The 14,194-nt window shown below is 39.6% G+C and overlaps 1 protein-coding gene across 4 annotated transcripts in view; it reads right to left on the bottom strand.

The window, feature by feature from the left end:
* The window catches only part of CDKAL1 (CDKAL1 threonylcarbamoyladenosine tRNA methylthiotransferase), a 665,563-nt gene that overhangs the window by 423,019 nt on the left and 228,350 nt on the right, over positions 1-14,194 (bottom strand). For all 4 annotated transcript variants that reach the window (XM_078851602.1, XM_073331895.2, XM_078851603.1 and 1 more), the window contains one exon: positions 3,948-3,996. In XM_078851602.1, coding sequence (XP_078707728.1) covers positions 3,948-3,996 — 49 coding nt within the window. The remainder of the gene's footprint in view (positions 1-3,947; positions 3,997-14,194) is intronic.

The raw sequence follows: 14,194 nt of genomic DNA on the forward strand, positions 1-14,194 counted from the left end.
GATCCGAGGAATGGAAAACCTGTCTTATGAAAGGAGACTCAAGGAGCTTGGTTTGTTTAGCCTAACTAAAAGACAGTTGAGGGGAGATATGATTGCTCTCTAGAAATATATCAGAGGGATAAATACCGGAGAGGGAGAGGAATTATTTAAGCTCAGTACCAATGTGGACACAAGAACAAATGGATATAAACTGGTCATTGGGAAGTTTAGACTTGAAATTAGACGAAGGTTTCTAACCATCAGAGGAGTGAACTTTTGGAATAGCCTTCCAAGGGAAGCAGTGGGGGCAAAAGACCTATCTGGCTTTAAGATTAAACTTGATAAGTTTATGGAGGAGATGGTATGATGGGGTAACATGATTTTGGTAATTAATTCATGTTTAAATATTCATGGTAAATAGGACCAATGGCCTGTGATGGGATGTTAGATGGGGTAGGATCTGAGTTACTACAGAAAATTCTTTCCTGGGTATCTGGCTGGTGAATCTTGCCCATATGCTCAGGGTTTAGCTGATCACCATATTTGGGGTCGGGAAGGAATTTTCCTCCAGGGCAGATTGGAAGAGGCCCTGGAGGTTTTTCACCTTCCTCTGTAGCATGGGGCATGGGTCACTTGCTGGAGGATTCTCTGCTCCTTGAAGTCTTTAAACTTTAAACCTTGAAGTCTTTAAATTGATTTGAGGACTTCAATAGCTCAGACATACATGAGAGGTTTTTCGCAGGAGTGGGTGGGTGAGATTCTGTGACCTGCGTTGTGCAGGAGGTCGGACCAGATGATCATAATGGTCCCTTCTGACCTTAGTATCTATGAATCTATGTAGAGTCCTGATGCTGTGTTGTATAAGTTTATTCAATTTCGAAACCCAGAGGAAACATTATTCAAGTTTGTGGAGAAAAAAATTCCTCAGATAGAAGCAGGAGCATCCCTCATTCACTTCTGAAGGTAGAAGCTGCTCAAATGGGGTTGTTGCAGCTATAGCTATATAGTTGTGTCCAGAGCCTCTCAAGCCATCAGTATTTATAGCCTCTATGGATGGTGGGATGGGACCTACCTAGCAATGAGTTCTCTGAATTGTGAATAAACCCTAGAGAGGTTTGCCGTCCTCCCCAAAATATATTAAATGCAAATTAAAATTAAAAAAAAATCTGTTCAGCCAGGTAAATATACATTGATTTTTTTAATGAAACATTCAGGCACTCCTCCATGAATTTTCAGCAAGAGAGCACAACATCCATGAAATCTTTTCATTTTCTTTTTTAAAAAAGCCCAGCTAAATTACATCACAATAACCAAGGCTGGTACATTAATTTATGAGCAGAAATCGGACCTCACACTTTTGTTGCATTTTTTTTCAACCCCTATACTTTTCTGTATGGCTAAGGCACCAAAAGTTGTAATGGATGGCACATCAGCCTTACAAAGACATTTGAGTTACGTTTCACTTGAATTTGCTTGTATTATTTATAACTTATTAGGTATTTTAATTTTTATTAAAAGTCTAAGTTACTCTTCACCAATTATGCTTTTATTTGCTGTATTTCACTTAGCTTGGAAATGAAAATGCCCTAGTCAATTTCACCCTCTTTATACAAGTATCTAACCAGATTCACACATTCATTCTCATATATTAGCAGAATGCTCCAATGTTTGGGTTTCAAATATGCAGAGGAATATTATTCCTTTAAAATAGTTTCCCTTTGAAATGCTTTTTCTAATGACATGAAAACACTTCTATTGGTGTTAGACTTTTGCAAAAAACAGCTTTTTACATCACCTATATTTGGCATCTAAATTTACTTGACTATGTCCCTTTTAATGTCCCTTAGTTTACGTTAGATTTATGCTAAGCATTTTACTTTTACAGTTTATATTCTCCAATAACTCTTTGATAAACTCTGAACCCCACACCCTTCTGAAAGAAAACCCAGAAGGGACTGACATCATCTATTGAATTCAACAGCACAATTAATCCTTTCTATCCAATTCATAATTAGGATAAGCAGCAAGGGAACTGAGTCCCAAGGTTATGCACAGTATAATCTATAATCTGTTTCCATAATTCTCATTTTTTGAAGTTTAATTTTATATATGGACATTTTTACAAGAAGCTTCAAAACTATTTTAATGAACAACAACACTTCACAATTGCAATATCAGCAGTGAAGTAAAATTTTTAAATAAATTAGAATCAAATCATTTTTGCCATTGCCACAAATCTCCTAGCTTTCTTTCAAGCCAGACTGTTATTCAGTAACATAGTTCATAATGATCATGTTATCAAAATGCAACACTGTCATTTATGAGGATAAACATTGTAAAGCCCTTTTCTCACAGAGAAGAGACACTGATTTAAGTGATAATCTTATTCTGACTCCCTAAAAAGCAAAACTAAAAACAAAAACACACACAGAAAATCAGAGATTTGAAGCTATGTGCAGTTTACAAAAATCCTGGTGCTTCCTATCATCATTTTAAGGGTCTTATCTATACCAGCAGATGGATCATCTCATTAAGATGCAAGACACTAATTCTGGATGACACAGCAGCTAAACATCCTAACAGGTTACCAAGAGCAGCATGATGCTCCTGAGGCAATGACTGACTCATCTGATGCCAACAAGTACCAAAAGATCACCACAGAGAACTATAATGTTTCTATTTTCAGTATCGTATGAGAAAGAAAACAGGAACAAAAAAACTCCATAAAAAGCTTATTCTGTCACTCTACCCCATCATACTGGGCCCAATTCTGCCAGCCCTACTCCCAGTGGGTAGTACATTATTTCATGGGTCGTTGCACTGATTTGAGTAGTACTTTACTGTCCCAAGTCATTTTACTGACTTCAGTGGCAGTACTCACAGACTAAGGTACAGGTCAAGGTGAATGAGGCAGACAGAATCTAATCCTTTTTTTTTTTTTTTTTTTAGGGAATCTGCTTTGAAGTCTTATATTATGACAAACGTCAATTAAAGTAATAGCAAACTGTATGGTGTTTTGGTTGGGAGTACGTAAGGGGGCAGTTTTCATTTTAAAAGCAAGATGAAAGCAGTACAAGTGTCATCTTATTCAGCCACTCAAATTATAGTTTGTAGAACCTTTAAACCACACTCCATAATCTCTTAATAGAAGCAGCTTCTTTACTTAGTTTGGTTTGTGCATTTTCATGCTCTGCTCCAAAAACTTTTCATACTCAAGAACAAAAGTTAGAGACAACATCTCATGGACCAGCCACTTGTTTACATTAAAAGCACAGCCACTTAGGCTGAGCCATGTAGTTTGAATGCTTCATGGAACAGTAATTTTACAACCTGATTGGTAATGGAGACAATGTCATGTAGCCCAGAAAGAACCAGACAAATTGATTTATTAAATAATGAATGTGCACTAGTCAGACTGAGGAAACAATGCAATCTTTACAATTCTTCACTGCAAAATATTTTGTGTATATACATGAACACAGCAAGAGCGAACAACCAACATAGTTATACAAGTAGATCGTTTAGCTGCCCTGTTGAAGAAAGCTTATAGAAATGAGACGCAATATCTAAAAAAATCAGAAACTGTGAGAGTTTGATAAGATATGAAAAGATATGAAAATGAGTTTGTAACAGTAAGTAAATGATCTACACAGAGCAAGGGATCATAAACAGCACAAACACAATCCATCTATCCTATTTAGATAGGTAAAAAGGATTTTTAAAATGTGTCCACAGAATCTTCCACCTTTAAATCTAGTAACCCACAGACCTCATCATATTTTATCTTTGCAACCATTACTTTTGTGATACATACATTGCATAGTGCAGAATTACATAAACAGAAAATCCTTCATTTACTTATCTGATCAAAACAAAGACAGAATGGTGGGGAACATGTCACAGTGTGTCTACTAAATAAAGCTCACAGCATTCAGCAGAAGAGCAGTTATTTTAATTGTAAGGCTTACCTTTAATAGTTTCCTCCACAACTTCTACTACACGATCTATTTGCTGAACCTGAAAAAAGGACCAGAAGATCAATAAACTGAGCTGTTTTGATGGATCTGAAAAATTCTTGTTTTACATGCATTTCATTCAGCAGTGTGGAAGAAATTAAAATAGTTTTTGGTTATTTCCATTTAGGATAGTGTTGTGTAGTATTATTTTGTCTTGGACAGAGCACAGATGATTCTATTCACCTATACAGAAACATTTGGTTTCTATTTCCTAGCAGAAAAAATAACTTCTCTTTAGTAGGATAAAAAAGGATCCATGAGCTTCTTTTACACCATCTTTAAGGTCTGCAGAAATGTTATATGGGATACCGTGTCAGCGCTAGTAAGATAAGCTAGATCAGGCCTGGACAGTAGTTGGATAAAAAGTGCAAGAAAAGAGAAAGGCAAGAAATTCCAAAAGTTAAGATTACACTCTAAGCTAAATATAGTCTACAGAATACCCTGATTACATATTTCAAATTAGGGTTTCATAACTACACCTCTCAAAAGTCTAAAATGAATTTTAATCTTTTTTTAAATTAATTGTTTAATTGATCAAGAATTGGAAAATTCAGCTCATGAGTTAAAGGTTTTAGCAAATCCTGATTTTAAAACAGAGGGCATTAAAAAAGAAGCTTGGCTGGATTCCTAACCTAAAATAGTTGTGATCACTGCCCTTCTCTTATTGTGCAATGGGGAAATTCACTTATAAAGTTCTTAAATCCTTTAAAATCAATATATTGAGCTCAAAGAAAAAACGCAGTACATTCCACTTCCATTTTTTTGGGATATGGTCAAGAAATATATTTCTTGAAAGTATGTGTCCAGAGGATTTATGCGAGTTACTGGAACTTCAATACTACAGTGATGACAAGTGAGATACAAGGAAGGCAAGTCTGAAAGTGCATATTGCACTATGTGGCTCCAATATGAAGTACCTCTAACTGAAATTAAAGGGAGTTGCTTGGCTGGAGTCCCATGCATTTAGGAAGAAAAGGCTGTTGACTTCCAATTTTAAAATCTGTGGAACAAAACATTTTACCTAACCTAGAAAAATATATCTACACTGGAATATTCTTTAAGTTGTCACAGAAAAGAAAAGAATTTGTTAATACACAGATAAAATGATCATATGTAATTACAGCACAACTCATTCTACTATATATCTTTTTCATCATTACTATTTTAATTACTCACACATCGCCTTCTTTCCTCTACTCACTTGCATGTACAATGACAATCTCCGCACCAGAAATCAATCAATCATGTTCTGCTGTGTGACTGAGTGATTTACCTCTCCAAAGAAACCAGAAGTCCCCAGGAGACATAGAAACCAGGAGACATCTGCATAGTAAGGGACACAGTACTTCTTGATATAAGATTTCTCTCCCAGTAATATCCCATGCAGCACTTTTAGAAGGGGCCATACTCTGTTACCAATGTACAGATAAAAAAACAACAACTTTACCCTCTCCTAATTTAATCCTCAGCCATACTTCAAAATTTGAATGTATAAGATTGTTACTTACCTATATTGTAACTATTGCTCTTAGTGATGTGGGTGTAGATATGTATTCCACTGGGTGTGCATACGCCCAGGGCACAAAGCCAGAGAACTCTGCCTAGCAGCACCCACAGGGGCAGCACTCATTCCCTGTGCCTCAAAGCCCTGCATGGGGACATAACACTGCTTTTCAAGCCACTTAGCTGGTAAGCAGTAATGAAATGGATATTCCAAAGGAATTTAGCAGGCTCCAAAAGGGCTTCATTTATCTGGAGAGTTACTCTCCCTGGGGCTGATTGGCGGATATCCAGCAACTTGTGTGTGTTCTCTTGCATGTACTCGGCCTGGATCCAGAAATCTGATACAGATACCTGATGAGCCAGGTGCCAAATTTCATGTTGGCTCTGAAGAAAAGGCACTAGTGAAGAAGAGTCCAGTATTGCAGTGTCATCAGAAAAGAAAGGAGGACCAATGGAGGCAGAGGGGGAGGGGAGAGGTTAAGGTACCTGCACAAGACGGTCAGACTGGACTGGCTCAGGAAGAATAACCTTTGACTGCAAGTATAGTAGAGGGAGAAGTTATTGGTCATCTTCCCCTGGACTGAATCAAGAGCAGGAACTCCCAGACCGAGTCACACTCCAAAGAGGCCACTGGGAATAGTGGTAGGACATTGGTGGCCAGCAGGTATTAGGCAAAGGACTGCTATCTCTACTGCTAGAATGGTGATGGTGCCAGTACCAATGGTGATCCAAGGATCGAGAACGGTGCTTTGACAGTGAGAAGGAAGAGGAAGAAGTCTCCAAACAAGATCTTAAGGAGCCCTTGGAGTCATCCAGTGTGAATGGAGGAGCCACCCCCGAGGAAGCAAACAAACGGTCAGCCTCATCTGGAACCCAATACGAAGTCGTCACTGGTGCTGAGGATCAAGGAGCAGTTGAAACTGTTTAGCCTCTGAACTACAGTAGAATCAAGACTGTAAAGGCAGAGCAGGTCTGACGCCGCCAGATCACTGTTACAGGACTCAATGGACACTGCATGTTGAGAACCGCAGTCAACATTATAGAGTCCAACTGATCTGAGAACTATACTGGGGAGCAGTTAGATGAGACAGCTCCATCATGCATATCAGAGGCCTCAAAGTGCCAGTCAGCACTCCTCTGAGGTGACGAACAGGAGTCCCTCTGAGTCCTGGAATGGTCTCAGTTGGTCTTATGGGACCTTTTCCTCAGAGGACCTGAAGGAGGAGAACAATCCGTCTTTCTTCCAAGGGAAAGCCCTGAATCTTGAGCCAGGTGCCACATTTCATGTTGGCTCTGAAGAAAAGATGGATAATCTGAGGTCCCCAGTGCCAAAATGGACCTCATGGCCTGCGATAAGAGATGCTGTTTCAGCCGCTAGTCTATCATCAACTGTGTCCTCTTCTTAAACAACGTGCATATAAAGCACCTTTAATGTTCCCAACAAACATCACATGTGGGGGGTCACTATTGGGGATAGCTATACTACAAGACAGAAAGTTTAAACACTGGTGAGGGCATCATCTAGGGCAACTATCTATCCGAACTACTGTAACTAAACCTAAGGGTACTACTAAGTATGCTAACAACGAACCATTAAGAATAAATTCACAGAGAAACTGAGAAAAAACTGTGTGAAGAAAATCACTACAGAGAATGCTCCAATTCTAGCTGCAGGCAGTAAGAAGGAACTGAGGGGGTTTGGAGCAGCACTGCCCTTGAACATCCAGAGGTAGGGCAAAAGCCACAAGGCACAAGATCCATCCCTATAGGTGCTGCTAGGCAAAGTTATCTTTTTAAAGATAGATATTACGTTTGCCCTTTTCCAGTCCACTGGGACCTCATCCGTCCTCCATAAATTCTAAAAGATAACTGCTAGCAGTTCCGACATTGCTTCAGCTAGTTCCTTAAGTGCCCTAGGATGAACTCCATCAGGCCCTGCTGACTTGAATATATCTAATTTATCTAAATATTCTTTAACCTGTTTTTTCCCTGTTTTGGCTTGGAATCCCCTCTCCCTTGTTAGTAATATTAATTGTGTTGAGTATCTGGCCACCATTAACCTTTTTAGGGAAGACTGAAGCAAAAGAAGCATTAAACATCTCAGCCTTCTTGATGTCATCCATTATTAGTTCTCTTCCCCTGTTAAATAAAGGACCTACACTTTCCTTCATCTTTGTCTTGCTCCTAATGTATTTAAAGAACCTCTTTTTTATTGTCTTTTATATCCCTTGCTAGGTGAACATGGTTGGAAATGTCTATGAAATATTTTGATGTATCATTAAATACGTTAACAAGAAATTGCTCTATCATATTGCTGGTTTTGTGTGGCCTTCTAGATATAGGACAAATAGAAATGTTTATTAGAAGTGACACTTTTGAGAGTGTTGATTTCTATTTACATGCCAAATGTTCAGTCTGAACACTTCAGTGTTTGAAATACAGTCATCTTGCAGCCTGGCTTAACAGACTCAAGCATATCTACCTGAATAAGCAGTAACAGATATTTAAACCAGAGCCGATCAATTGAGCAGCACTCGTTAAGAGAGCTCTCTGCATGAAACCACTCTTCTCCACAGTGTTGAAAAGCAAATCTGCACCTATATGCTGGGCTTACAGATCTCCAACCAGATTTGCCATTTAAAATCATTCCACATAAAATTCAACCCAATTTATACCTTTCCTGAAATATATATTGGGAATTCATGTTTGTAAAGGCTTCTATCTAGGATGGTACAGAGTGTGAGCCTCACAAACATTAATGCATTCTTATAAGCCCCTGTGAGGTAAGGAAGTATTATCCTTATTTTACGGATGCCAGTGTACATATACATATTAAGATTTACTTAATAGCAACCTCTTGGTTCCAGCTAAAAGCTGCTATTATCCAGAAGCTGCCAATAAGCAGAGGTCACTGTTTTCAGGGGGAGACACACAAAAACGAGCATGTAACAATGATACATTACCCAGAACAATAGTTCTGAAACTGTTTATTAACTTTCAGTACTAAAGAAAACCAAACATGACAAACAGTAATGGATTCATATTATAGCAGCGGTTCTCAAACGTTAACAACCCAGGGACCCCCATTTTGATTTTAAAATTTTCACGGACCCCCAAGCCTCCCGCTCAGCCCCAGGTCTCACCTCCACTCCACCTCTTCCCCTGAAGTCTCACCCCCGCCCACTCCTGCCCCTCCTCTTCCATGCCTTTTTCTTGGGACATTTCAGCTTGCTGTGTGTCACAAGAAATACTGTAAAGTGGAACACAAGTTTACAAATCTGTGTAAAAATTATGTTTTTTAAAACCCCCAAAGAAAACTTATAAAGCACTTACAGTGTAAGTCTTTGTATGCTGAACAGTACTGTAATTACAGTTAGCGTCACACAAATTAAATCAGCTTGAGACTTTTACAAATAAAATAGATAAAAATAATAAAAAAAAAAGAACAAAATCTGTTCAATGTTGTCCGCTTTCCTCATTTTGCCACTTCCACTTGTAAATCCTTCTCAGTTCTGTGTGCAGGCACAAAACCATTCTCAAAGCCAACTCTGGAATATCCTGAGAAAAATGTCCACTGCACATAGCTGCTCTGTGAGGAAAAGCTCTTCAGATTTATTATCAGCTGCACTATCCTCTTGTGTCTCATAAGCCTGCTGGTACTTTACAGCCACTACTATCTTCCGAAGCTCATTTTTCATCTCCAAATGACTCTCAAACTAAACAATGGCCTCAAATTCCTCTGCAGTTAAGATTTTCAGGAACAGAAACATCATTCGGCATATGAATGCCCACCACACCATCAATTTCTGTTGATGAAAACCCTCCCTTCCCGAAGCAGTTTAGAACAGTCTGTGTGAGAACTCCTTAGCAAGATGAAGTGCATCAATCACAGGTTTGGGATTTTTTTTCGCAACATCCATATCTCCTATGGGCGGGTCAGCTTCCACAGAGGCAGTAAAGTGAGCATTAAGAGGAGCACAGTAGTGACCGTTGAAGTTTTTAATGACATCCATGCCCATTGGCTGCATAACTGAGGTTGCATTCGGATGCAAGAATTTTAACACCATGTGTGATAGCTTTACATGACCTGAATGATCTGGGCAATTGTCAATTAAAAGGCACATGGGTTGGTCTTATAGCCACAGCTCTCTAATCTAGTTCTTAAGCTACTCTTCAAACAACAAACTAGTCATTCATGCACTGGCTGAGTTTTTGTAGATCACAGACAGCTCTGTGTGGTCCTTAGGGAAACAACAAGAGCACTTGCTCTTTCTGATCACCCTGAGAGGCTGTTTCTCCAGGCCATCCATGTTTGCACAACTTCCAATTAATGGCAATGTGATACGGACCATAGATTTTTCCCCTCTCCTGCAAACCTTTCTTTCAGCATTCCAAAGCCTCTGTCAGAAAAGCACCAGTCTCATTAGCAATGAAAATGTTACATGGATGGTACTGCTCGAGAATGCTGGGTAGGATGTCTGCCCACCATTCACTGGCTGCTGAAAAGGTCAGCATCTATCTTTCTTGCCATGCTCTTTGTGCTGAATCATGTTGTACCCGGCTTTCCACTTTCTAAACCAGCCATCTGCAGAGTTAGTGTCCTTCCTAGGCTCTACCACTAGTGACTCACTTTCTTTTTCAGCACTGGCCCAAAGAGTTGAGCACCGAGACGAAGCATATGCTGAAACCAGAGCCACAGGGCTTGACCAACATCTACCTCCTTTCCTTCACGTTGGTGCTCACAGCTTCATTCTGTGCTGTTCCTGTGCTCCTATAAAGTATTATGGCTGTTCTTCTGAATGCACAAAACAACTGTGACAAAGTTCCTCCTCTGCCTTGGTGGATCCTATGCTTTCTGGCAGATTTGCTCGCCTCAGAGGTTCACAGCAGTCCTCAGTCTGGCTCCTTGTTAGTGGCACAAAGCTGCCATTCACTCAGCTAACCTCATCACTAGCCAGCATGGAGAAAGGGAGGAGAACAATCCCCTCAGTCTCTGCTGACCCACTGACTGGGTCATGGGACAGGCCAGTGACCTTCTCCTCTGGTGGGACTCAGAGTCCAGGTCAACTCTTCTTGTATCAAACAGGGAGTTGGGGGATGGAGGGGAACACGGGCCCGCCCCTACTCAGGGTTCCAGCCCAGGGCCCTGTGGATCGCAGCTGTCTACAGTGTCTCCTGTAACAGCTGCGTGACAGCTACAACTCCCTGGACTACTTCCCCATGGCCTCCTCCCAACACCTTCTTTATCCTCATCCCAGGACCTTCCTCCTGATGACACTTGTACTACTCAGTCCTCCAGCAGTACGTCTTTCCACTCTCAGCTCCTTGTGCGCCTCTCACTCCCAACTCCTCACACACACCTCGCTAACTGAAGTGAGGTCCTTTTTAAAACCAGGTGCGCTGATTAGCCTGCCTGTCCTAATTGATTCTAGTAGCTTCTTAATTGGCTCCAGGTGTCCTAATTAGCCTGCCTTAATTGGTTCCAGCAACTTCCTGATTGTTCTGGAACAACCTATTATCTTACTCAGAGAAAAGGGACCTACTTAATCTGGGGCTAATATATCTACCTTCTATCACTCTCCTGTAGCCACCTGGCCTGACCCTGTCACACAACACACTTTGAGAAAACCAACCTATTGGCTACGCTCAATTGCTTAGCAGTGGACTCATGTAGGGCCTCCAGCACCTGACCTTTATCAGCAAAAGATAGGTCCCTGCGTTTGGAAGCCATGGCACACAGTGGAAGCACTCAATTATGCATGCTCAGAGGCAGGAAATGGATTACAGGCAGGACCTTCCCTCTAAATAAAGTTGTTCTTAAGCAGCACGCCTGTTGCTAATAATCCAAATCCCATTAACACTGATATTAATGGGATGGGATTGTTTTCTGATTACTATGTTGCCAATAACCACAAACTGCTATTATCAGAATTGCTATTAATCTCGTGTGTGTGTGTATACAATATATCATCCCAAAAAAATGAATTTAAAGTCTAGTACTGTACATTCAAGGCACTGATTAAAAGAAGCTCTCAATTGCCATAGTCTTACTGGTAGTTACACAAATACTGCAACTTCCTCATTCAACCTTCGTCATACCCAGACCAACATTTTCCAAGGGAACTCTACTCTGACACACTGTCTCTCTACAAAGTTATCCCAAGAGACTTATATTTGTTAGCAAGAAACCACATTCTCAGACAACATTGCTTAAAATATAGTACAGCTTACGTAACTGATGACAAATCAAATTTCTATTACTCAACACATGGATGAGACCAGCAAAAACACCTGGTGGTAAAGCAAAGGTTTCACAACTGCTGCCTTATAACATTTACATTTTCAGAGTTGAATCAGCATGAAGTTGCCAACAAAACATTTCCAATTTCTCTGTCTCATTACAATTGCCTTTTTAAAAGAATATTTTACTATACTAGGATGCTGAGTCTCACTTTTTTTAAAACATTATCATGTCAAAATATATTGTTACTTAGTCTGCATAAATATTATACCACTTTTAATCCCCTATTTGAGGAGCCTAACACTAAATAATATTGTATACTAGCTGGAGGGAAAACCCACACTTTTCTGTGTGACCTAATTGGGGGGGAGGGAGGAAAGGGGGAACAAAAGCATAATACAGCAGAGATAAAGGGAGAATCTAACCCAGGGTTTCTCTTTTGAAGATTTATGTCTACAGAACACGAGGTTTGTGTACTTATGTCCTATGTTTATGGTACTATAACTTTCATGCACACTGCTGTTATCTTTACAATTATGATCTTTATTGTGAACATCATTTCAATGTTTCCAAGGCCAATTCCAATGATTTGAGGGCAGTGTGTTAATCTCTTTAGTAAACTTTTACTAGACATTTGTCTGTTTTAAATCCAAAATGGAAAACATTTTAATTAGTAACTAGTAATTCTGGGAGCCCAACCTAAGTTGAAGTGAAGAGGTCTGATTTTCAGAAAAGCACTTATCACCCTCTGGAAATCAGTTCCTCAGGCTGACTGCTCAAAAATGAACACAGAATATCACAAGTCCCAATCTAGGTCAGAGGATATAGGGACATTCTTTTTTTTTTTTTTTTTTTTTTTAAATCAAGTATATGCTTTCCTTACTATTCTATGTATTTTTATGTACAGATTTTTGTACATTTACTACAGGCTAGATTGGCAAAGATCACACAGCTATGCACTCCAGGGGCAGAGTAGGGACTCAGTCAGAATTCAGTCCTTGCTGCTCCCTGGCTGCATGGAGGAAGCAAGCTGTACCAAACTGGCTGCTACACTGAGGGTGACAGAGTCAAATGTTGTTTCACTCCCATCCATTTGCACAGATATGAGAACAGTGGCCCTGAAGAGGTTCTCCCCACCAAATTGTGACCCACAATGCAGCCTGCCTATAAAAGAGAGTAAGGGGGCACTTTACATCCCCTTGACCTACTGTGTAGGATTGTATGTAGATTCAGTTGAGCCCTATATATCTCTCAGTTGGGGGGGGGGGGAGGGGAATGGACTAGATGACCTCTTGAGGTCCCTTTCAACTCTAAATTTCTATGAGTGGGTGGTTGGTTAACATGTTTTGAGTATACACAGTAATATGAGGGAAGCTGTAAAACAGTTGTCTCAAATAGTGCAATAAACACAGAAACTATCTTAATGGAAAATTATAATTAAAAAGCCTACTAAAGTTGGCTACTACCTACTTCCTACTTGGCTTTGTAAGAACTCTTTCTACTCACCCAACATGACTTTAAAAAAAAAAAAGGAAGTTAAAAGATTAGTTTTGGTTTATCCTCATGATAGCTAAGTGAGGATAAGTATATTTTAATTAATACATTTAACATATTTCAATGCCAGAAGGAATCTGTAGTACTATTTGCTCTGACCTGTATAATGCAAGTCACAGAACTTCACCCTGCAATTACTGCATCGGGCCCAACAAAAGCATTTTAGAAAGACATCTAGTCTTTATTTAAAGACTTAATTGATTAAGAATCCTTTGGATTTTGTATGATCCAGAGATTATCGATTTTCATGACCATTTTTCAGTGCTGATGCAATTATACAGTATTTTTCATCCCAAAGGATATAAAAGCACTTTAAAAACTACAATACACAGGATCCTCACTGTCTACAACCAGGGTGAAGCATGCCAACTGTTTCACAGCTCACAGATGCTGATGCATTAACCCTTTCTGTTCTTGTGAGTAGAGAGTAAAATTGTCATGTTCCCCAGTCACTCTGCCCAAAGGCAAGAAGTAAAAAAAACGCAAACATGTGATGAAAAACAGGTGCTAGCTATATAATTTATACGCTATTGTCTCCTTTGCATTTCATCTTTTACAAGCTGTATTTCCATCTAACAACAACATAGAAGATTATATTTAAAATAGGGGAGTTAATCCTTGCCTTCACCTCCTGCAGGCTAAATAGGACATTGACACTAAATTCTGCAAACAGACTAAACTTCAATTACTTGCAAGAATGTATTTGACACAAAGCATCCACTGAACCATAGTGAAATGTAACTACAAAGCGAGAAAGGTTTAGAGAGGGACTGAACTGTAGGCTTCCCCAATAGAAGAAAGGAGGAAAGTCTAGCTGCTGGCATTGAAAAATTGTATGAAAAGCCTCGATTTTTTTAACACAAGATATTGCCCAAAGCTGTGGCTCATCTAGCCAACAAAT

This window comes from Lepidochelys kempii, chromosome 2, assembly GCF_965140285.1.
Source record: "Lepidochelys kempii isolate rLepKem1 chromosome 2, rLepKem1.hap1, whole genome shotgun sequence".
Lineage (NCBI taxonomy): Eukaryota > Metazoa > Chordata > Testudines > Cheloniidae > Lepidochelys > Lepidochelys kempii.